The 22821-nt window shown below is 44.7% G+C and overlaps 11 protein-coding genes across 11 annotated transcripts; 6 read left to right on the top strand and 5 right to left on the bottom strand.

Moving 5' to 3' along the window:
• Nucleotides 1-61: 61 nt before the first annotated feature.
• Nucleotides 62-1213, top strand: I206_104218 (uncharacterized protein; the record flags this gene model as incomplete). The annotated part of the gene is made up of 7 exons (XM_070202920.1): nucleotides 62-148; nucleotides 208-328; nucleotides 376-439; nucleotides 501-632; nucleotides 702-920; nucleotides 973-1083; nucleotides 1138-1213. 7 exons carry the CDS (start codon nucleotides 62-64, stop codon nucleotides 1211-1213), a joined length of 810 nt encoding a protein of 269 aa, XP_070059021.1.
• A 523-nt stretch (nucleotides 1214-1736) lies between these two features.
• Nucleotides 1737-2226, top strand: I206_104217 (uncharacterized protein; the record flags this gene model as incomplete). The annotated part of the gene is made up of 2 exons (XM_019155944.1): nucleotides 1737-1828; nucleotides 2091-2226. 2 exons carry the CDS (start codon nucleotides 1737-1739, stop codon nucleotides 2224-2226), a joined length of 228 nt encoding a protein of 75 aa, XP_019010902.1.
• A 237-nt stretch (nucleotides 2227-2463) lies between these two features.
• On the bottom strand, nucleotides 2464-4627 carry I206_104216 (uncharacterized protein; the record flags this gene model as incomplete). Its single annotated transcript, XM_019155946.2, has 8 exons — nucleotides 2464-2859; nucleotides 2911-3244; nucleotides 3298-3406; nucleotides 3475-3763; nucleotides 3817-3890; nucleotides 3940-4070; nucleotides 4159-4350; nucleotides 4431-4627. The coding sequence occupies 8 exons, from the start codon at nucleotides 4625-4627 to the stop codon at nucleotides 2464-2466; spliced, it is 1722 nt and encodes a 573-aa protein (XP_019010904.2).
• A 278-nt stretch (nucleotides 4628-4905) lies between these two features.
• I206_104215 (uncharacterized protein) lies at nucleotides 4906-6729 on the top strand (the record flags this gene model as incomplete). The annotated part of the gene is made up of 6 exons (XM_070202919.1): nucleotides 4906-5525; nucleotides 5568-5671; nucleotides 5724-5801; nucleotides 5853-6216; nucleotides 6269-6336; nucleotides 6389-6729. The coding sequence occupies 6 exons, from the start codon at nucleotides 4906-4908 to the stop codon at nucleotides 6727-6729; spliced, it is 1575 nt and encodes a 524-aa protein (XP_070059020.1).
• A 194-nt stretch (nucleotides 6730-6923) lies between these two features.
• On the bottom strand, nucleotides 6924-8417 carry I206_104214 (uncharacterized protein; the record flags this gene model as incomplete). The annotated part of the gene is made up of 4 exons (XM_019155948.1): nucleotides 6924-7955; nucleotides 8018-8176; nucleotides 8238-8354; nucleotides 8409-8417. 4 exons carry the CDS (start codon nucleotides 8415-8417, stop codon nucleotides 6924-6926), a joined length of 1317 nt encoding a protein of 438 aa, XP_019010906.1.
• A 2519-nt stretch (nucleotides 8418-10936) lies between these two features.
• Nucleotides 10937-14665, top strand: I206_104213 (uncharacterized protein; the record flags this gene model as incomplete). Its single annotated transcript, XM_070202918.1, has 17 exons — nucleotides 10937-11176; nucleotides 11228-11386; nucleotides 11440-11587; nucleotides 11647-11720; nucleotides 11769-11902; nucleotides 11955-12049; nucleotides 12107-12282; nucleotides 12337-12489; nucleotides 12537-12642; nucleotides 12696-13019; nucleotides 13076-13202; nucleotides 13261-13371; nucleotides 13421-13583; nucleotides 13637-13723; nucleotides 13773-13942; nucleotides 13993-14217; nucleotides 14263-14665. The coding sequence occupies 17 exons, from the start codon at nucleotides 10937-10939 to the stop codon at nucleotides 14663-14665; spliced, it is 2895 nt and encodes a 964-aa protein (XP_070059019.1).
• A 532-nt stretch (nucleotides 14666-15197) lies between these two features.
• I206_104212 (uncharacterized protein) lies at nucleotides 15198-16606 on the top strand (the record flags this gene model as incomplete). The annotated part of the gene is made up of 8 exons (XM_019155950.2): nucleotides 15198-15267; nucleotides 15322-15433; nucleotides 15487-15584; nucleotides 15656-15881; nucleotides 15946-16085; nucleotides 16149-16218; nucleotides 16277-16519; nucleotides 16582-16606. The coding sequence occupies 8 exons, from the start codon at nucleotides 15198-15200 to the stop codon at nucleotides 16604-16606; spliced, it is 984 nt and encodes a 327-aa protein (XP_019010908.2).
• Nucleotides 16607-16885: 279 nt separating this feature from the next.
• I206_104211 (uncharacterized protein) lies at nucleotides 16886-18490 on the bottom strand (the record flags this gene model as incomplete). The annotated part of the gene is made up of 4 exons (XM_019155951.1): nucleotides 16886-17182; nucleotides 17309-17670; nucleotides 17723-17778; nucleotides 17853-18490. The coding sequence occupies 4 exons, from the start codon at nucleotides 18488-18490 to the stop codon at nucleotides 16886-16888; spliced, it is 1353 nt and encodes a 450-aa protein (XP_019010909.1).
• Nucleotides 18491-18954: 464 nt separating this feature from the next.
• Nucleotides 18955-19182, bottom strand: I206_104210 (uncharacterized protein; the record flags this gene model as incomplete). The annotated part of the gene is made up of 1 exon (XM_019155952.1): nucleotides 18955-19182. The coding sequence occupies one exon, from the start codon at nucleotides 19180-19182 to the stop codon at nucleotides 18955-18957; it is 228 nt and encodes a 75-aa protein (XP_019010910.1).
• Nucleotides 19183-19595: 413 nt separating this feature from the next.
• I206_104209 (uncharacterized protein) lies at nucleotides 19596-21395 on the top strand (the record flags this gene model as incomplete). The annotated part of the gene is made up of 1 exon (XM_019155953.1): nucleotides 19596-21395. One exon carries the CDS (start codon nucleotides 19596-19598, stop codon nucleotides 21393-21395), a length of 1800 nt encoding a protein of 599 aa, XP_019010911.1.
• Nucleotides 21396-21455: 60 nt separating this feature from the next.
• Nucleotides 21456-21930, bottom strand: I206_104208 (uncharacterized protein; the record flags this gene model as incomplete). Its single annotated transcript, XM_019155954.1, has 4 exons — nucleotides 21456-21562; nucleotides 21660-21768; nucleotides 21837-21851; nucleotides 21910-21930. 4 exons carry the CDS (start codon nucleotides 21928-21930, stop codon nucleotides 21456-21458), a joined length of 252 nt encoding a protein of 83 aa, XP_019010912.1.
• Nucleotides 21931-22821: the final 891 nt, after the last annotated feature.

The following is a 22821-nucleotide window of genomic DNA, read 5'->3' as shown; positions in this document are numbered from 1 at the left end:
AGCTTTACCTCTCTATCTTTTTTCCATCCTCAACAACAATTCGAAGGCAGACTCACGAATCATGTCTAGTATAGCCGCCCAGGTGATACTCCACCCCAAACTTAGCCAGAGTTTAGCTGTGTTAGCTACAACTATCGGAAGAGATAAGGTGTGTTGTCCAAATACTGTGGTTGAAGCTCTTGACTTACTCTTCAATCCCGTGAACAGGCATATAGATTGATACAATACGTCTCACGACTCTTAGCATGGTTTTTGCTCCGACGTGGTGATGTTGAAGCCGCTGCACGATGGGAAGGGCTGAAGAACGGTTTAGCCAGCGCTAGAAGGGGTAAGCGATTGCACAGGCTGGCCTGAAAGCTGATCCTATACTACTAGTCATGCGACTTTTCAGGCCTGCCGAGTTTTTGCAATCAGCCATGAATCTCGCTCAAAGGCCGGTGTAAGTCTAGCTTAGCACTAGTCAGCGCTTTGTACTAATCCTTGCTTCTGGGGTATTTCAGAACAAACCTCAGAGGGCCTGCTCAAGTAGCACACCTTGCTCAGATCGGTCGACAATTGGGCTACGCCGGGTTCTTCACCAACGATATGATCGTTTGGTTAGGTCAAGTCAGATTCTTGAAGCTTGATAAGTTGTGAGTGGGGTAAGCCTACAGCTGATCTTAGTCACTGGAGCTGAGACACGAAATTTTACGACAATGTAGCCAGCTTGAACGATTCCAGAGATTGACATTCAAATTCTGGTTATCCGGTATAGTCTTCTCTTTAATTTCTTCATCTGCATCAATGGTTAAGCTCCGAGCGGACAGTAAGAGGTTCCGATTGAGTACCGAAGTGTCAAGAAGGGAAAGTAGTGAGAAAGGTCCGGATGAAAGGGCCAGGGAAGAAAGTGAACATCGCGAAAGGGGAAGAGCGATGTTGGCGTGAGTTGGATTGTGTCATAGGGAAAGGCATACGAACTGATGATTATAATAGCCAAAGACAAACCCTCTTGTCGCAGTTGATCATTGATTCATGCGATATCTGGATACCTGCTACGGGTCTGGGTTATAGCAATGTTAATGATGGCGTGCTAGGTGCTTTAGGGTGAGCCGAGTGTCGCAGGTGATTGAGAGCCAGATAGCTGACAATCGGTCGCAGTGCTATCACATCTTACATGTCCTTGCAGACTCAGTGGAGAAAACACGCTGCTGCAGGAGTGAGAAAAAATATTTAAGGGTGGCGTTTGAGTGTTCGAGACGTGTTGAATCGCTCAGCAAGGCAAGGTATTTTGCGGCTTGTAATGTATGTGCGGATCTAAATTATTGTATATGTATCTGTTCTACAAGCTCCTTAATGTGTGGTTCTCGACTTTACTACGAGGTCGTCCTTCATGGTTCACTTCCAGAACAGTTTTATACCGGTTGCAAAGGAAGAGTGAGGGAAACAACGTAAACTTGCGCCTGTCGGTTAATTCACCTTTGGTTCTGTCAAAATCGATCTTTATTGACTTCATTTGACTTGTGTAACATATATATACAAAAGAACAACGTTTGCCTCAAATTTCGTACTCTATTGAATCTTTCAATAACCAGCAGCTGGCTGCATCACAATCACCATCACATCCCATATTGACTCCTGGTATCTGCGAGTCAAAAGACCAATTCAAACTCGACTTTAAATCAATCTCAAACTTGATCTCCTCATTACTTTGACCGATAAACCGCGAGACCTAATATCAATTCGTGGTCGTTCTAAAGATGCTTGGATTAGGTAAAGTTGGTCATTGGATGTTTGATTTAATAGCTATATCAACTATCATAGCTGGAGTTAAGAAGAATACTGGTTATGGGTGAGTTTGAGTTCGAGGGGTTTCATTTTAAGCATACATTCTTTTCCATATCATCGGGTGGAAGTGGAATTGTCCCTGCTGCTTGATGTTTCAAAGTTATGACTGGAGAGCAACCAGAAGTCGATTGAATAACATTCAGAATGAAAGCAACTATTTAATATGGTATCAGAATCATGAGATATTGTCTACCTTTCTTCTTCTTCTTCAACCTCAACATCCACCAGGTTAACTCTGTATGCTAATCTACCTTTATTCCACTTAGCTTTCACCTAGCTCTTATTCAAGACACAGCGATTAGATCTTTCCTTGATTCCTATTTCCAATTAGGAGAAACCGTTTTCGGTATCATAAGTGGATATGTAGTAAATTCGAGGTATTTCAAGAGGCAAGTGGAGTGATATGAATTAGGGTGGTGCATGGAGCGCAAACTTGAGGGGACTTTGTGATGATTCGCTTAGACCAAGACTTGGAAGGTATTGGAGAGATTCAGGTGTTCTTTGTATGTGGTTTAGTTGTATATGTATCATGTTCCATCTAGTCTCACTAAATCATCGCTGCGATGACACCGCTCTGCAACGGCAATACCAGGTGACATGGACGCATTATAGACGATATACAACTGCTATCAAACTTATTTACGTGTTTAAACCAAATTCCCTTCCAAGTTCACTCCAATCACGATGACCACTTTCAATCTCAGTATCATCTCCCGACGCAATCGATATTTCTGTATCATCCAATTCACTCAATCCTGCACTCGCTCCCAAAGCTAAACCTGTACCCATTGCTGAATTCCTTTTAGCCCTTCTTCTCACTGTTCCACTTGATCCTGATCCGCTTCCTGATCCACTCCCACTTCCTGAAGATCCTGAGGATTCTGAACTACCCACAACACCATGTCCTCTGTCTCTTAATCTCGTAGGAGTGACTGTCTCTGCGGAGTCTGACCCTGATAATGTGATCGAGGAGTTTGATAAGTCTCGCGTCATCGGAGTGGAGCTGGGGTTGAGGGATGACGGCGTGTTGGCGGGCTACCGACTGGTCAGCGCTGTATTCAGGGGTGCAAACACGATTCCACTTACTCTCCCGAGTGCTACTTCACCTCTCTTCGACTTGGCCAAATTTTCCTCCAGATCAGATTTCATCTTTGACAGTTCCTCTTTTCGTTGCTCTTTCGACCCCTTGTGGGTCATGACGTGGATGGATTCGCGGTCTTTTGCATTCGACATATTGCCACCCTGTCTGCGCGATTTGTCTCCCGATCCGTCAATACTCTGCCTACTATCTTTGCCTTTCGTTCCATTGCGCAACAAGGTGATGATTGTGAACGCTAGTATCGATGACGAGAAGGTGATTGAAAGTGAGATCGGAGGGAGGAGTAAGAGAGGCGGTAAGGGATGCGAGGCAAGGATCCACCTGATGCAACGGACATCAGACTATGATTCGAGCAATTTATACGACGAGCTCACCTTATACCGGTGGGCCTGGGGGTGAGTCTGACCAGGACCCACCCGGTGGTCTTCACTTCCCTCGATGGGGCTCCTGTCGCAACTTTGTCTTCGAATAGGTCCTCTCGGCCTGGGAGTCGGTCATGCTCAGACAATTTCTCGTAAACCGGTCGTTAGCGCAGCCAGAGGATCACGCACCTATGCTGACAAACCCACTTCCAATCGTCATTCCAGGTACCCTACCGGGTTTGAGTACTACTCCCTCCATCAGGTCCTTCTTGAGGGGAACGACGTCTTTACCTCTTTCTCTACTTGAGAAACCCCCTTTGGCTCTTCGTTCTCGAATCTTAGCCGAGGGTACGGAATAGCCTAGAAGCCTTGAAGGGCATAACGATCTGAATGGATAAGGGACGATGCAAGGGAGATGGGATGTGGGCAGTACGGGTAGAGAGATAAAAGGAGATGCAAGAGGAGCGGGGGGTAGTGACTAGGCGGAATCCGGCGTCAGCTGGTCCTGAAAGCGAAACGGCGGAAGCTTACAGGTTGAGCAGCTGTAATCAGTACTCGTTCAGGTTGATCCAACGCTCTCAGTTCGAGAGATAGCATGAAGTTGCCTAGAGGTCAAGTCAGTGAATGGTCAAACTTTACCGGCGATATGCTTACCCATCTCATCGGTCGTGCCCTTAGTGGGTCTAACGAGCTCCAATTCGACCTGAACATCATACCTCAAATCTTGCTCGATCCTGTCGAGGGGGAAGTACACGGTTGCATGAGGCGGGCGATGGTGTTTAGAGCTGGGACTTGGGATCAGCTTTCTACTCACACGGAGCGCCAGATCAAAGCGAACTTGAACAGGGCAATGAGGTAAGAACACAAACCTACCCATAGAATAACCACCCTTCTACTTCAATATTTCCACCAATCTTCCAAGACCAGAAGAAGGCTCCTGCAGCCAAAATTGAGAACACACTCGAAGCGAGAAAAAGAAATCCAAGTAGGAGTAATTTGAGGACGATGGAGATGGTGAGAGGGGAAGTGATGGCATGTTGGATCAATCTCGCAGGTATGATAATTCTGCGAGGAATAATATGCGATGGATGATCAGCTTGTTATTCTGGGAAAACATGGCCTCATGTGACTTGTCAGTGGCTTACGGTGCAGCAAGGAGAACAACCAAACCCCCCATGAATTCCCTAATCTCTGCCCAAGTTATCGGAGGCTCAATATCAGGATGCAATCTCTTCATCTCTTTGTAGAACTTGACCCTCTTCCTAGCTGCTTGGGGATTTTGCACCGCATCGTATGGTTCCGATAACAGCGGGGAGGACGAACGAGGTGGTTCGACAGGCATGTTGGGAGGATCCGACACGTTAATCGATTGGTCAATTTCATCAAAAATAGAGGATAAATGAAGGAATGTGAACATGTTTCATCCATCCGTCTTAACCGGTGACGATGTTGGATTTGATTCCGTCCAATCGTGCCTAGATTGGGTATGACGAAAGAGTGAAGTATGATAGCGCTAAGAGTCATAACGATAGTATATGTATGCACGTTCAGCCTTATCATATACATAGAGCGAACCAGACGAGACGAGTCCTATTACTCCATTGTAATCAACGCCTCACCATGACCCACCCAGTCATCTCGCTCATCGCACCAAGCGCATCGTTGTTGAGGGATCACCACGGGCCCTTTCAATCGTCTAGAGCGAAACCCGTAGAGGACGACTGCTCGAATGAAACACGACATAAGCCTAAATATTTCAGAAACCCATGGCCTTCGTATAGAACAGCAAGTCTGAAAGATGCGTATTTGGCATATCAATTGGGCGCGGCTATAGCTTTGCATCCTGAAAATTCTCCGGGATCATCAAAGCTAAAACGGAGCAGGTCTCGGAGCGAAGTCAACTTGTCGTATGAGCCGGATCAATACGAATTGGATGAGAGTGATGAAGACAATCCAAGGGAAGAAGATGTTAGTCTACGTGCGGAAAACTCGACGAGGAAAATACCAAAGAAGATATATGTCAGACCTGAGTTATCTAAGATTTGGGATGATGATGAAATTGAAGATTGGCGTGATCCACCTGTTGAAGTGGTAACTCCGACTTGGTTATCTCGAGCAGATCAAATAAGTCAGAAGGAAAAGGTTACCTGGCTTGGACATGCCGGGGTGCTGGTTGAGGTCCCTTGGAAAGGTAGAGATGGATTCGCCGGTATACTATTTGATCCGATCTTTTCGTATAGGTAAGTTGGGAGTGCAATGAAGGCGGCTGACAAATCGTCTAGATGCTCGCCAACGCAATCTGTTGGCCCGGCTCGATATCTCGATCCCCCTTGCAAGGTATCTGAACTGCCTGATATACATATTTGTTGTATATCGCATGATCACTGTGAGTTGACGCGGGCTTTCACCGACGGGACTATAGCTGACCATGCACGTAGACGATCACTTGGATTACTATAGCATTATAGATTTGTGGAAGTACCACCAATCCACCATACATTTTGTGGTCCCTCTTGGTGAGTGATTCAAAGGGATTAGCATACCGCTAAGCTAACCGACTCGACTAGGGCTCAAGCAATGGTTCACTGCTTCCGGAATACCCTCGACAAGGGTCACAGAACTAGATTGGTGGCATGAGACTTTCGTTTCATTCCCTAACTCATCGCCGTATAGTGATACCGACCCCACCTATCCACCAGAGGAAAGCGAGAACGAGATGAGAGTATCGAGTGAAACGATCCATGAGCCGTCATCGTTGAATTTGAAAATTGCATTCACACCTGCGCAACATCGTTCTGGAAGGGGACTGCTAGACCACATGACAACCCTCTGGGGTTCTTGGTGTCTTGGTGTGGTGGAAGAAAGGGACAAGGATAAGGTCGATCAGAGGGGTATGAGGGGTTGGGAGGGATTTAAGATTTTCTTCGGGGGGTGAGTAAACTCCACGTCGTGTGGTGGATCTGTGCTAATGTGCAAAATCTAGGGATACAGGCTATAGGTACGCTACTGCGCCTGAAGGGGACGACGATGCGATTTGTCCAGCATTCAAGGGTGAGTCGGTCTTTTCACACATTGCAACTTTATGCTGACGGCGCGTCCTCAGAAATCGCCTCGCATTACTCCCCTTTTGATTTATCGTTACTCCCCTTGTCAACCGGCTCATCACTTCCATTCCTCCGAACCATGCTTTCGTTATCACTGGATCAATATACTCTTACTTCGTCGTTGCACTGCTCACCACAAGATTCGCTTGAGATTCACAGGATATTAGAATCGAAAAGGACGTTGGGTATACATTGGGGAACATTCTGCGATGAGGATGAATCCAGAGGGACTCGAGTTGATTTTGGTCGTTCACGAAGATCAATGGGGATATCGGGGGATTGGAATGATGAAGGTTGTTTTGTTGTTGGGGATATAGGGGAGACGTTTGTTCTGCTGTGAGGTAGATCATCAGGACATGCTTTGTACAAGAGATGATGTGACTAGATGCATGATGAGATATATGATATGAGACGATCTTAAAAAGACAACAGTAAAAGCAGTCTAGCTGATCTCGAGATACTCTATTGCTCATAGGACAAGAGTGATATGTACAACTTCGATTTCGCAATATCCAATGTCGGCCCGCACCATCCTTACCCCTTCGCCCTTCTCTCTGCTTCCCTCTTCTTCTTCAACTTTTCCTCTCTATGTCTCTTTTCCTCCAATTCAGCTAATTCATCTTCCCTGCGTGCGATCCTGGCAGCACGTCTTTCTTCTTCCTCTACATCTGTTAAACCGGCTTCCATATCTTCACTACCTGAATCACTGAATTCGTCTTGATACCTAGTGGGTCTGGCCCCAGGTCTTCTAAATAGATCTTGTATAGTCGATCGTATATCCATATGACTTGAATGTTCGTTTAGCTTTATAGGTGGTGATCGACTTCTACGTCCATACTTCCTACGACGTGCGTCATCTGAGCTATCAGTTTCGGATGAAGACGAAGATGGTTTTCTTTTAGGTGGTTTAGTCGGCCTCGGTGGGTTGATTGACCTTGGTTGACTCGTTCCATTCGGCTTACTTTGCACCGGTGGCAACCTTTCTTTCCCTTTATTTAGTGGCGATTTGACCGGGGGCGTTAGATACCCCGAACCGTTCGCACTTAAACCCCTCTTCGCTTTGATATCCCTCTGAATCTCCTCAATCGACCTCCGATCCCGTGTCTCCCTATCAGGACACAATTTCCTCATTCCCTCTAATTTAGCTTGGTTGGATAAATATTCTCTAGTGGATTTTGGAGTTTTTGCGTAAATGTTTTTGGTATCGAGGTCACGTTTTAGTCCGTTTGACATTCCCAATCCATGAATAGGTATACTAGATGGGTTGTTGTAAATTTGCCTGGGTCTCGAAGGGGGACCATTGATTGGAGCCGGAGGAATTTCCCTTGATTCTACTAAATTTCGCACTGAGAATAACGAATCACCCGCCGATTTTTTAGCCGATTGAGCGAAAGCCTTTGCTGCTTTTTCCTTTCGTCCAAGAGGGGGCGGCGAGTTTGATTGAGCTCGTGCTTTGCGCGGTTGACCTGGGTTTCGGGGTTTAGATGCCGGGGGACCGGGAACAGATTGTTTCGATGAAGTAACGGGGCGAGATGGACCTGCTTTAGGGGACGGTTTCACCGGTGGCTAAGATGCGTGATTTGGACATTAGAGAATGAAAAGGTTGTTCTGTGACATAGCCCACGTACCTTGATCGCAGACGGAGGAGGCCTAGCATCTTCCGCAAATGGATTATACTCCAGTTCCTTACTCGCCTGCCCTCCAACCTTCTTATTCAAAGCTTCATTGGCTCGCATGAGCTCCAGTCGACGAGCTTCCTTAGCAGCAGCTTCCTGTCGCTTTCGGAGCTACAAGCGGAGCACGGATAGTCTTAGCTGGTGTTAAACTTTCTGCTTCGACACAACTCACCTCCTCAGCCTCCTTGGCTATTTGTTTCTCCCGAGCTGCTTTGGCTGCCAATTCCCTTTTAAGGCCCTCCTCTTTCTCTCTCTGCAGCTCCAGCATTCGAGCTTTGCGGACTTGGTACTAAATGGATCTGGTTCAGTGCGAATCTGGCGAGTCTCTCGGAATCATACATACCTCGGACATGGTGGCGGGGAGTATGCCTCCAATTATCCACTTGAAAGTGCAGTAAAGTATTGACCCTGTCGAACAGGTGACAAGGTTCAGGCTCTCATTAAAGCATTGATGAGATGGTGACCCAGGTGATATTGATCAAGAAGTAAAAGGAATGGGGTTTGCATTCTGAGTAGAAAGAACAAAAGACACATTGGTCACAAAATGATGACATATCGGTTGGACCGGATAAGGTTACCCATTTCGAAGTGGCGGTCACCGCTTGTCTGGTCGGATCTGCGATGAATTATCTATCCTGCCGTCGATGCTATTGTCGTGTACTTTTTTCTTTGGCATATTCCATCCATGAAATTACCTACCATACGGTCGCTCTCATAGCGTGCTGTTCAGCACAATGATGTACACGTCCTCGACGTATCTCGTCGCCTAGATGATTCCATCCCAAGCCCCGACCACTACGCCTCAGTAACCTCCTCTGCCCCACCACATCACCCTACTATCCTCCTCCCTATATACCAGCCACCATCCACACTGTGCACCAGTACCGAATGAAGCTCATGTGCTGATTGAGCTAGAGATACGAGGAGAGGGGTATCTTGTGGGATTTGCTATGTCGGGTATCTATTCAACCTCAAGGACATATCGGCATTGGCACTACGACACCTGAATTGAGGCTGATTCACCTGTCAGCCAGTTCGGCTCTTGACGGAAGAAGTGATCTTGATAGATTGTGCTTGCAAGGTGGCTTGAATTTCAACCACAGGCCGATGATGTTTGGGCGATCAGCTATGATCCGAGTCGGAGCGGTGGTAGCAAAGGTACCAGGTACAAGAATGTGGTAAACCAATGCGCGTACTCACCAAAGCTATGGGCTCACGCATAGGCAAGCGAAGTGTCTAAGGTGGATGGCCGCGATGTAGCGCAAGTTCTCAGCCACCGTTCAATGGTGGAAAGTGGAAACAACTTACTGACTGATATTTCCTTGGAATTAGCGGTAGTCTGTAGACGACGGGCAATGATGGTCACGAGGATTTTGCATTCATCTACCGATAGATGGTAGTTGATCGGATGTATCAGTTGAATGAATACTATGCGAATTAACGGCGGGATCAGCGATGGTATTCTAAATTGTCAGCCAAGGGGATTGTGAAGTCAGATGAGGTTTAGTCGATTTATACTCACCTCAGACATGACGAGCTCACAAATTCAGTCGAGTGTTTAACCGCAGTTCCGTTGTAGATATCCGACATGATCCATCTCGCTCTAGTAAGTTGTGGGGCTTGGGGTGAAGGACGGATACATTTTTAGGCGGTTGTTCAGTACAACGGTAATACAACACTGTAGCTTATTACTGTTATAGTATGTAGGCAAGATCATTTAGTTGGATCTCGTATGAAGTATAGCAATCGTATGTCAGCAGGTCCGATGTGCAAGATAATCTCAAGATTCAGCAAGCCACAAATGATCGTAGTGTGAGCATACCTTGTGCGCATGACAGCTGCAGCTCGCAATGCCAGTGTGAGACCAAGGAATTGAAGCCGATTATCACGGGATGACATATCTTGAGTTGGGTCTCGCATAACCAATGTTTAAGCAGATCAACCCGGATTCAGCGGATGGACCATTGCGCCTTTAGCCAGTCTGATCGTTTAATTGCTTTTGCACAGCGACAAGTGCGAACAGAGACCACCACCTGGTCTGTTTGTTTCAGCTCTGCACGCTCACTCAGACTATCACTCGAACCGAGCATCAGACGACTTGATGACCATCTACAGGCTTCCAACTCCTGGCTAAGACGCGCCAGATACTCATACACTCACAACGGTACCCGAACCGATGAATGTGGCACTTTGCTTCAAACCTCCCGTTAACCTCCTACAACGGAGTTTCAAGCTCAAACCCGCCCGCAAAACGCTAGTCTTGGTTCAAAAGTCGAATGCATGCATGCTACGAGCTCAAAAAGATGCTTCCGATGAGATTTGAACTCATGACCCTTGCATGTGCTATATAAACCGAGGTTCAAGCCTTGTCCGAAGCGTACAAGTGCAAAATTATAACCACTAAACTACAGAAGCGACTAGGAATTTTGACAATTCTTGACCACAATGAACCGCTTGCCACACGCGCGTGACCCTACCAGGCGGCGTCGTCCGGTTAACTCGGAGTACCGGGCGGACCATGTAGTAATAGTAGGTTAAGCGCTTATAGAAAATACGCGAGGACACCTATTCAATCCACAACATCGAAATTTCAGCTATACCATATGACTCAACTACTACTCGTGACTTCGCCTAAAGATGTCTGCTAGCTACTCTGTCAGCCTTGGCTTGTAGCAGCGTTATGGACGTATGCGCGATGTAATTTCATCCCCATCCCTTTCTGACAAAGTCGACGTCCTTTGTCTCTTAGTCAATTGGAATCGTCTTGTCCTTTTTTGACGGACACCTACTTTCAACCACAACGCTCAGCGACATCTTGCGTTACGCTAACTCTCTGAACCCAGCTTATACTTTATATACCCTCCCTCCAAAATGTTACGCTCTCTGCGAATTCGAACAACCCTACGGAATCCCTACTCCATGTCTACTTTATCTAAACGGGATCTCACGACACTGGGGTTGCGACGAGAAGATCCGAAAAGGATATGGGAGAGACGTACCGCTCTGACTCCAGGTGCTGTGAGGGAATTGTTGAGTGAACAAAATGGGGAACTAGCAGTCGAAGTCGAAAGCTGCGCGAGAAGGTGTTTCTCAGATTCCCTTTACACCGAGGTAAGCCTTTTCACGATGCTTGCCAACTACTGTTTCGCTCACTCAGTATAGGCCGGGGCTAAAGTCGTTCCTTCCCTCTCGAAAGAAGTCGACGTAGTATTAGGAATCAAAGAACCGCCTTTGGAAGACGTTCATCGATTGATCTCCCAAAGTGGTGCAGAAGGTAAAGAAAGGAATTGGATGATGTTTTCTCATACCCATAAAGGTCAAGTAAGTTGGTCTCTCTTACTGCCGCCGCAATGAACTCAGACCATCCTATACAGGAATACAATACCCCCCTGTTAGCCTCTTTCCTCCCTCCAGCTGAACACCAAACTCTCATAGACCACGAGCTTCTTACGGCTCCTTCAATCGGCAAAGACGGAAAGCCCTCAAGGGCTAGAGTAGCTGCGTTCGGGTGGTATGCGGGAGGTGAGCTGCATTCAGGCTTATGATTTGGTGTGGGTTGATGTAGCTGAATTTCGACACAGCTGTTGGCGCTGGAGAAGCGTTATCCATGACCGGGGTAGCCTTGCTGAAACGAGGTATAGGGTCCCCTCTACTGGTAAGTTGGAATATCAGCACACAGCTATAGTTTACAAGTCACATGTAGCACCTGCCCAGACCTTACGCTTCCGGGACTCTGGTCGAGTTCAAGGCCGCTCTCAGGAAGTGTGGTGAGAACGTCAGAAGCTCTTCGGGCTTGAGCAGTCAAGGGCACGGGCCTGTAGTCATTGGCATTACTGGGTGAGCTGGGTTATGCTGCCTTCATTTCAGTCCGCAAGCTGATATAATGCAGCGCTGGTAATGTTTCAACTGGAGCGAAAGATATGTTAGACGAATTGAACGTTGAGTGGATAAAGGCGGATGAATTAGCTAATCTCAAGGATGCCCGTAAGTGGTCATTTATACATCGGCTTGATCACCACTGACAAGCTGAAACGTGTGTAGCCGCCAACCGAGTGAGCTCCCTCTTAGGGTGGATCTTCCATTCCGCTGATAAATTCCAGGTTTACGCTTGTATGATCCCCACTTCATCCTTCATTGTCGGTCAGGACGGATTACAATTTGATAGGATGGGATATTATCAGTCGCCTGAGAAGTATAAGTCGGTTTTTGCAGACAAGGTAGGCCGTAGACTCACAGTGACCGAATCAAAGGCTGAACCACCGCCCCCGCAGATCGCCCCGTACTTGACCACGATCATAAACGGTGTAGGGTGGTCATCAAAATTCCCTCGAACCATCAGCAATTCTGACCTTGCGTCCCTCCTGGGTTCCAGCGGTGAGAAGCAAAAACTGGTAGCTGTGCAGGATATAACATGTGACAAGGAGGTGAGTTAGGTTAATCTAGCCACTGCAGCAGCTCACCAATGACTCAGGGTGGACTCGAATTCGTTGATCAATTCACCACAATCGACAATCCGTATTTTGAGGGACCAGGAGGAATGTTGATTAGTAGTATAGATATCTTACCTTCTGAATTGGGTAAGTCGGCGCTGTTTGTCGTCAAGAGAGCCGCAACTAATTCGATGAACTAGCTGCCGACGCCTCATCGCACTTTTCTTCCAAGATTCTACCTTATGTCCGCCGAGCGTTGTTCCCGGATAGTCAAGGCGACAAAGCGGCAGAAGAGGACACCTTGAATAAAGCCAAGATCGTGGAGCAAGGGAAGATACTTGAACCTCATTCGTGGCTATTACCGAAGGTAGAGGCTTGGAAATCCTCTGTGACCAACGGGCACTCCAGTAACAGTACGGATGCCACCAGTCAACCGAAAAAGATTCTCTTATTAGGCAGTGGCCTCGTAGCTGGACCTGCTGTAGAGGTCTTCGCTGCTCGGCCAGATGTCCACTTATCAATCGGTGAGCTACTCTATCCCACACGAACGGTACCGACTAAATGCGGACTCATATCGCAGCAAGCAACAACCTATCCGAAGCCAGGTCGCATGTCAAAAATCGCACAAACGTTGAAGCAATCTCTTTAGATGTGGGGGATCAAGTCGCTCTGCGGGAGGCTGTATCCGCCTCGGACGTAGTAGTCAGGTAAGCCTCTCTCCTCTTGCATTACGGGGACCGTACAGCTCATTCACTTACTACGCAGTCTGCTGCCGGCGCCTTTCCATCCTGAAGTGGCCAGGCACTGTATCGAACACGAGAAACACCTTGTGACCGCTTCCTATGTCTCTCCCGAGATGAAAGCACTGGATGACGCGTGAGTCGATGATACTGCACCCTGAACACCAAGCTGATGCAATGAATAGGGCGAAAGCGAAAGGAGTCCTGCTCCTCGGGGAATGCGGACTTGACCCGGGAATCGATTCGATGGCTGCTATGCGTATACTCGAACGAGTCAAACGAGAAGGCAAAAAGGTCACTTCCTTCGTCTCTTGGTGCGGGGGATTACCTGAACCTTCTGCTAGTAATGTGAGCGATCTCGAAATAGCACCGAGCTTAGCTAACCATGCGCAATCCGGAAGGTCCCGCTGCGATACAAGTTCTCGTGGAGTCCTAAAGCTGTCTTGACAGCTGCTCAGAATGATGCGCATTATAAGATAGATAATGAGGTGAGTATATCCCCTCTCACAATGGTGTCTTGCTCATGCGATTTTCCAGATTGTCAAGATACAGGGAAACGAGCTGTTGTCTAAGCATTTTCCAGTAGTGAAATTATGGCCGGAATTACAACTCGAAGGCTTAGCCAACCGAGATTCGATCCCCTATGCTGAGAAATACGGTCTGGGTGAGGTGGATGGACTCAAAGATCTATTCAGAGGCACTCTGAGGTGGGCACATACATTGAGATTAATTCGGACGAAGCTGACAGCAAATTCAGATATCAAGGGTTCTCAAACCTGCTTGAATCTTTCAGAAAGCTGGGTTTGTTATCCAGCGAACCGCTGCAGCGAGTTCCAGAGGATTGGGAAGAGTTCCTTTTGTTATCGGCAGCTAGGCAGTTAGGTTACAACAAGTCTTTAACCATTGAAGATTTGCCAGTCGTATTGAGCGACTTACTTGGGGACAAGGCGATGGACAGCGAGACACTGGACGCCTTGAAATTGTAAGTAGATCAATTCTCACAACTGCGAACAATCTGACTCCGCAGGTTATCATTATTACCCCGCGACCCATCTTCATCCCCTTCGTCCATTCCCATACCCAATCTCAGATCGCCTGTACCTGTCGACCTATTTGCCCATCTCCTGTCACACAAATTATCCTACGCACCTGGGGAGAGAGACACTTGCCTTCTTCACCACGCATTCACTCTCGCCGCCAAAGATGGTTCCGTGGAGAAAGTAACAGCTTCATTGCTGTGTTACGGGGATGAGACCGCAAGTGCTATGAGCGTGACAGTGGGTAAGACACTCGCTTTTGCTGCTTTACGAGTAGCGGATGGACTGGTCAAACAACGCGGAGTCACGGGGCCGTACGAGAGGGAAGTATGGGAAGGGACTCTGCAGAGTTTGGAGGAGGTTGGCGTAGTAGTCAAGGAGGAATGGAATTAGTATTACGGACTAGGCTAGTATGGTTTGGATTTAACATCATGAGGTTGCGCAATTAGCATATTCTGTAAAATATTAGCATAGTCATATACCGCAGCATGGATCGAATGTCGCGTATAAGAGCGTTCTCTGCAGGCTCTTTGAGAAAAAGAACATTCTGTTCTAAGAAGCGATGACATCACGCCGATCTCACTTACTCGGTCATTTACCGAATAATACGGAATTGTTGTTACTTGTTTACGAAATATGGCGACGGTCGAATTGACCGCACTCCGTTACACTTATGAATTCATAGATAAACAGACTTTCTTATCTGTTCAGGATTGCCGAGTTTCCTAGTTGACGATTCGAGTACGAGTGATAAGTCAAGATCTCGATTTCTTGTCCACGGGAAATGGCCATCTTCGAATCTCCATTCATATCAAGACTTTTGAACGTATAAATAGCATACAGAAATTCAAATATCCAGATCTCTCTACGAACCGATATCATCCTTTTATTCGATTTTTAATCAACGACCAGGCGAATATTAGAGATGACTCCACCCTCTCAAATCATCAAACATGCTACGATTGCTGGTGTACAAGTACCTGCTATGGCTATAGGTTCGTTGTGATACCATCCAAACGCTATGTGATAATAAGCTAATACGAGGATAGGTACTTGGTCATGGGGAGATAAGACCTGGGGGTACACATCTGAAATGTTACCTGATATCAAAGAAGCTTTCAAAACTTCCGTTAAAGAAGGACTAACATTTTACGACACTGCGTAAGTTTCGTCAAATGAATCATACCTACAGCTGATGGTGACGTGCATCGCAGGGAGGTATATGGGAATGGAGAATCAGAGAAAATCATAGGTGGACTTATCAAAGAAAGTACTCAGGAGGACAAAGACAAATTGTATATAGCTACAAAGTGTGAGCTGTCCATCAGTGCCTGGCTGCGAGTCTCGTCTGGAATTGTATGCTAACAACGACTTCACTCCCAGTCCTACCGTTCCCTCGACCAGGCTCCTTGTACCTGATGAACCCACCTATAGTTGATAGACTACGGGCATCTCTGAAAAGACTCGATCTGCCTTCAGTCGATTTGTACCAGATTCATTCGTCTAGTGGATTAGGATCTTTTGAAAGTTTAGCTAAAGGTTTAGCTGAATGTTTGAAATTGGGCTTGTGTAAGAATGTGGGAGTTTCAAATTTTAGTCAAGATGAATTGTGAGTATAATCATGTCCGTTTTCTCAGTTACGTAGATAAGCTGATATCATGTATCACGATCAGAATCAGATTCTCCGATATATTAGCAAAACATAATGTTAAATTAGCTTCCAATCAAATCGAATTCAATTTACTTCGTCAAGGTCCTGAGAAGAATGGATTATTAGCAGAGATGAAGAAAAGGGATATTGCCTGTCTTGCTTGTTAGTTAGGCTGAGCCACCTTTCTTACAATCTTGAGGATTCTTTGCTGATCATTTGAGTCAGACTCGCCGCTTGCTATGGGCAGATTGACAGGGAAATATAACGCTTCGAACCCTATACCAAGTGGAAGGAGGTAAGCGTTTCTAGTCACTTCCACGGGTCAGTGTGGGCTGAAGCTACATATCTCGTAGATTTAGTAATCAATATACTTGGGAACAAATTGCCCCTTTGATCGAATATATGCAAACACTTTCAGAGAAATACACAGTATCAATTTCCGCTATAGCTTTGAATTGGGTTATAAGTAAAGGGGCGATACCTCTAGGTGGAGCTAGAAATGCCAAGCAAGCTGGAGAAAACGCAAAAGCTCTAACCTTTAGTCTTACATCCGAGGAAGTTAAAGAATTGAGCGCTAAGGGTTTTGAGGGCAAGACGTGAGTGATGGGCGGGATGTAAGAGGTTGAATGCAGACATCGCTGATATTCAATTCATGTAGTAATTGGTTTTGGCAAAGAGGGTGATCCTTCTATGCACTGGCTAAACGTCTTGATACGTTTCTGTGTCCTTGTTGAATATGTACTGGTATGCTTAAATATGGTTATGTGATTCAGAACATGCAAACTCAGGCGTCGTGTATAGACATACTTGATTACATAATGTACAAGGAATAATATATCAATCATCTTGATATAGAGATAGCTAGAAAAGAGAGAAAGCTTTGGGAGTACCGCAGTGTGCAGGTCATATATAAATTCGCCATATACATCTAAAGCTTCCTCAAAACTTGTATCATCACAATATTAAACAGATTCATTATCCCACTCTTTGACCCATTCAACCAGTTCTTTCCAATCTTTTACCCTATACAAATTATGTTCTTTCCCAAATTTGATATGATCATTCGGCAAAATCAAGCCTCTTTCTGATCTTTCATTATAATCAAACATTTCAATAGGAGTGTTGGAACCGGAATTATATCGATTCCAACCATATTCTCCAAATAATAAACATGAAATATTTGGACTAACTTTGATGATCGGTTCAAGATCTCCATAATGATCATCTATGAATAATGAAGCGTTGATTTCTCGTATTATCTATATCAGAAATTTCAGCTGTCAATCGTCTTCATGAGGAAAAAGAGGTTTAAAGTAGAGAAGCGAGTGAAAATGTCCTGAAGCAGTGCGTTCAATTGCCTTTCCGATGAACGAATATGTGCCCACCTTGAGTTTGCTTAATCCGCCTATCCTTTTACCAATACTTTCCGCCCAAAGGGATCTCAAATGATCGTTCAACTCTTTCACCACAGTATCATCTAATCCCCTTTCTTCGACTAGAGCTTCAATATCGTTATAAGCCCCTTTGAAATGAACTTCAACAATAAGGTCCTGTGGATCATGACCTATAGTGACTCCCTGTCGTCCTAACCATTGAATCAATCCTTCTCTATCTTTGGCAGGACGAGAGGTGACTATGTGTATAGGATGACCCATTTCATGCAATTCTCTCAACCCTTCTGCGAAACCTTCAATAGGGGTAGTCAGTGGAAGTAGATCATTTAATGTCTGCTCCTTTCTAGCTACCTCTGCGGTGTGACATCAGCCCGCTGATCCTGGAAAGCTGTCGATCATACCTACCAGCAGGTGTACCCCAACCTCTATTTTGCCAGAAATCGCAAGTTTTTAAATCATATCTGTAATCCAAATTAAACCCATCAACTGCCATTGGTATATAGACTTATCCTTTCAGCAGAAGATGAAAACTCACATGGTCAAATCAGTATTATATTCGACGTTGTGCTGTTTGATGATCGTAGCCATAGTCTCGCAACATACATCGTCAAAGTCAATCGCGATAATCCTTTCCTTCTTGTTCTTGTTGACGATTGCTTCGGTCTTCGGCGCCTTCTTCTCTTGGTTTCTTCTGGACGTATTATCTTCCACCTCTTTGTCCAACTTGCTCGGATTCGATTCGAGTTTCTCCTCAATTGGAGTCTCAGGTATAGTAAAAGTACCACTCACACCTTTCGAAATAGTTCCTTTATTCAAATTCGAAGCTATTTTATCCCACTCATCCTCACTCATATTATCATGTTTGAACCCTCGGGGCATAGGAAAATTAGTCATGACTGATCCATGAATCGCCATTACAGATGGATCAGGTGTAGTCATATTTGCGCTGATGGAAGTGGTTGGTGAAAAAGTGGTATATGCTGGTGAAGCAACAACATTACTCGTACTTTCTCGTCTTGTTCCCTGATCGTTCTCTTTGTGAGAGGTCGAATCGGATGTTGATTCGTATGTTGGAGTGGAACCTTTCCTTGCGCTGAGATCAGGGAGAGGCGTATTACCAGAGTCTGAGAGATTGGATGTTTTCGCATGTGGTTGTTGTTGATTACCTGGCATTGCTTGACTGATTCGTATCTGTTATCTTAGGCTAAAAATTGAATCTGAAATGGAAAAGTGAATGAAGAGAGCAGACGAAGAGCGTTGAGACTGATATTCTTTATACATTTCCTCGAGTCGAAAGTATTCGCTAAATATGTCAGTACAACAACTGCGTTACGATCCCTTGATGTCTGCTCAGACGTTGACCCAAGTTCCTTTGAGACATATGAGAAAGAAGGAAAGGATACAAGCGACGCCACTGACTGGACTCGACTTCACTCGAATCGATTTCACGTCCTTATGAGTTATCCGGTCTAGAAACCCGACCAAGGATATAGCTTAATTGCATGCAGATGTATATGAATAGATATATTGTTACTGCGACGAAACATGTATCAGCAGATTCATGAGCCGAAATTATTGATTCGTGGGCCGCGACATACCAAAATTAGGATCTTCGCTCAATATATGGATAGCTCAATCTACTCAACTTTCCTCCTCGGCGGTAAATCCACTAGTTCAGCCTCTCTAGATGGTAATAAAGGATTTGCCATTTCTTTTCTTCTTGCTCGCCCTGAATTTTGTTGATCGTTATGACGCTTTTCAGCCAATATGAAAAATGAAGCTGAGCTGACCACGACTAAACCTAGAAGAAGGAATGGATTCGGTCCTTTACGTGAGGGTGGACGAGGTGGTAGCGGCGAGGACATGGTAGTGAATGTAACGCTCCCTCAACAGGTTGAATTATGGTCTTCCAGATACTTAGGTGCTAGAGAGTATGAAATTGAAACTAATCTTTGTTTTTTTTTAAGGATGTTTTAGATTTAAAATAGCTTAGGTGTGTTTATGGAGACTCCACATTTTAGAAGAATAAAAAGTTAAAAGAAATGACGGAATAAACCTGATCCAAAGAATAATCATTTCATATTGCGCGGTGAGAAAACTGCGAGAGCTGTGAATAAATAGTAATTCAAGTCAACAAGCGACCCATGTCCGACTATTTAAAGCTTGACAAAAACGTTGAATTTGAATTCGTATTCAGGATGATGATCATTCTCAGACGGTTGCTACACGACTAAAGGACCAATATCCCGTTTGGAGAAAAGATCTGAGAAGCAAAGGAATGTTACTTTTCTCTTCTATAAAAGCCCGAATTTCCGTTTTACTGTTGACAATACCTTTATTCTCTCTACTTTTATACACAAAATTCACTCAACCAACTGTCGAATATGCTTTTCCTCAAGATGTATTAAGGGATTATACATCACCTTCTACCCATTGTTTTTGGCCTGAACAGGATAAACTCAGGAGTGGAACAGAAAGAGCCTCGGTGTCAATATGGAAAGAATGGATAGGCTTCGGATCAAGCGAGGAACAATATATAAAGGAGGATGATCTGGGAGAGCTACGGAAAAATTTCAGATGGGAAGGTGCTTTACCTGATGTAATACCTACTAGTGGAATCGAAAGATACATGTTATCTCATATCGAAGATCTACAAAATGGTTTTGACCCTAAACATGATTACGAAGAATACGGTCTTAAATTGGGTAATATATCTTTAGAAGAATATACTAGAGAATTGCTATCGACGTATAAGAACTACCTTTTGCCATCTCAATCTATTGAAATTACACCGCCAACATACTTGGCTCCTGTTCTATCTAGATTATCACTACGACCACCTGTCTCTCCCCTTCCCCCTAGACCTCAACAAGTGATAACCACTGATAAATCTATCGACGATTTACCTTGGCAATTTGGTAGATGGAAAGAAATCATGCCTGATTGGAAGATTAAATATTTTGACGATAATACATTAAAAGCTTGGGTTAATCAAGTTTTCGGCAAGACAAAAGCTGAATCAATCTGGCTGAATTTACCTAGACAAGTTCTGAAAACGGATATTTTCAGATATATGGCTATGTTAGTTGAAGGAGGTATATATACCGATAGTGATACAGCTCCAATAATCCACGCAGACGAATGGGGAATTCCATATCATCATGAAACATCTCCACTATTAACTCATTTATCCCGATTACTCTCCTTGACAACTTCTCAGCATCTACCATCCTCTCATCCTCTCTCGAGTTTCTCTCCTGAACATAGTACCAACTCGATAGATGGAATAACAGATTTTCCAAATGGAAGATCAAAAATATACGATGGACCATTAGTAGATGATGGGAATGAACTAGGTGAACCTGCATTGGTAATTAGTGTTGAAAGCGATGCTATTGAATTCGGTTGGACAAATTGGAGAGAAGTAGGACTTTCAAGAGCAGTACAAATTACTCAATGGACATTCATGGCTAGACCTGGACATCCAATTTTCTTAGATGCATTAGGTAGAACTTTGAAAAAATCAGAAGAAATGAAATTAAAATTGGAAGAAGCAAAGACAGAATTTATAGCTGAGACAGCATTAGAATGGACTGGACCAGGAGTCTTTTCAGATTGCGTTTATAGATATTTATTAATCAGATATGGATTTCAACCAAGCCAGTTGTTACATAAAAAGGAACCTACTAGAATCGGAGATGTTTTGATTTTACCTGCTGGTTCATTTTCAAGTGTTAGTCCTTTTGAAGAAGAAGAACAAAGACCTTGGGCAGCAAGTTTTCATGGTTTTTTAGGTAGATGGAGAGATTTAGATCCTGCTGTACAAGAATTTGAAAAATTGAAAAAGATTAAAGAGGAAGCTGAGGGCGGAGACAATCAAGATACAGTATTTGTCGAAGAAGCTGAAGATCAAGTAAAGAAGCAGGATGACAAACGGATAACCGAGAAGAGGTCTACTCCAAGGCAAGTTGGAGATTATGATGGAAGACTCGGCGATGTACCCCTATCGCCCGTTGAACAAACCCTTGTATGTATAGAACCGGAACGGAATAGAAGGGACCATGGATACCCTTCATAGAATATACAATGCATGTAACATAGTGTTCAGAAATTTTGGTCAATGCGAAATGGAGGTCGACTATTTCCCTTCAGGTGGTAATTTGAACGCATCTTTGGGTATACTATTCTGAACGGGTTTTAGATTTTTATCTCCCAGTGAAGCTTGTTGAGCAATCTTCTCTTCCCCTGTATTGCGAATGAGATGTTAGCCGAATCTCAACATAGGGACAAAACAGGGCTAAAAACTGTTGTAGGTGTTTCGCAGCAGATGTTCCATACTCACAAGAAAGCTTTTCCAATGGTCTATTTCCTCTTAAAGTTGCATCCTTCCGCCTCGCATCTATTTCCTTCTTAGCGTAGTAGAAAGAAACGCCGGCAGCTACAATAAGAACCTAATGAAGGCAGATCATCAACATACGACTAGAGTTTCTGCGAGTCTCGTTATAACTCGGATACTCACGCCCCAACCGTATGCCTAGACAAATGACCGAGGTTAGCGACAATCTCAAGCAAATCCCAAAGTTAGAACATACGACAGATCCTGCAGTATTCATTTTGTCTCTTGTCTAACTTTTAGTCAATTTAATACTATTGAAATGGATTTCGAATAACGTAAAGACGAAGATGAGCGATCAAATGATCTGCCCCTTTGGTGTCAAACGGATTCGGACCCGATTGTTGTCAGTACAAATAATGAAATTTATTTATTCCCTCCCATTTTATAGACTTCGCCACGAAAAATTACCTGAAAGGAGAGTGCCTTTTTTCAGATTAAGCTTGTATCACCTCCGAGGTTCCGTAAATAGCTCTGACATCGCGGTATGTGCAAAAGATACCAGGACCTCCTCTCAGCGGAAGAAAGCCTGTATACCTGCAAAAGAAAACTCACCAATTCGCGACGGATTTAGGGCTATCTTCGCAACTGCTGAAAGAAGTGGACCGGAGGATTTTCGTTATTAGCTAGACTAAGCTCTCGTTATCCCGCCCAATGCCTTAAATCCCTATGCCGTTTTAGATCTAATTACGATTCTTTTCTAATGGGAATGATATAATCTGTTTATTTGCCGACATTACATTTGACACCATGTGCTTTCGATGATTAATATGCACTCTTCTGGCATCATCAATAGGTCACACAGCATTCTCATCAACATATTCTTTGTCAAGGTCAAGCAAAGGATTCATACCAAATAACATAGTCTAAGCAATACCACCACGGCACCGAGATCACCGTTCGCGCGAGTCAAGTAGCAATTGCATCGCCCCGACGCCGGCGCTAGTGTAATTGGTACAAAAACAAAAGTAACGGATGAAGCTCAACCTTTCATCGCCTTCGAATTATCATCGTTATCGTCATCGCTTTTTTTTTAGATTGATAAGCTTGGAGGAAACTCGGGACGCATTTCGATTTTTCGGATGCTTCTGATAAGATTTGCGTTACGATC

Source organism: Kwoniella pini, chromosome 5 (genome assembly GCF_000512605.2).
Source record: "Kwoniella pini CBS 10737 chromosome 5, complete sequence".
Classification (NCBI taxonomy): domain Eukaryota; kingdom Fungi; phylum Basidiomycota; class Tremellomycetes; order Tremellales; family Cryptococcaceae; genus Kwoniella; species Kwoniella pini.
The sequence above is the reverse complement of the archived record's forward strand: the minus strand, read 5'-3'. Positions and strand labels throughout refer to the sequence as shown.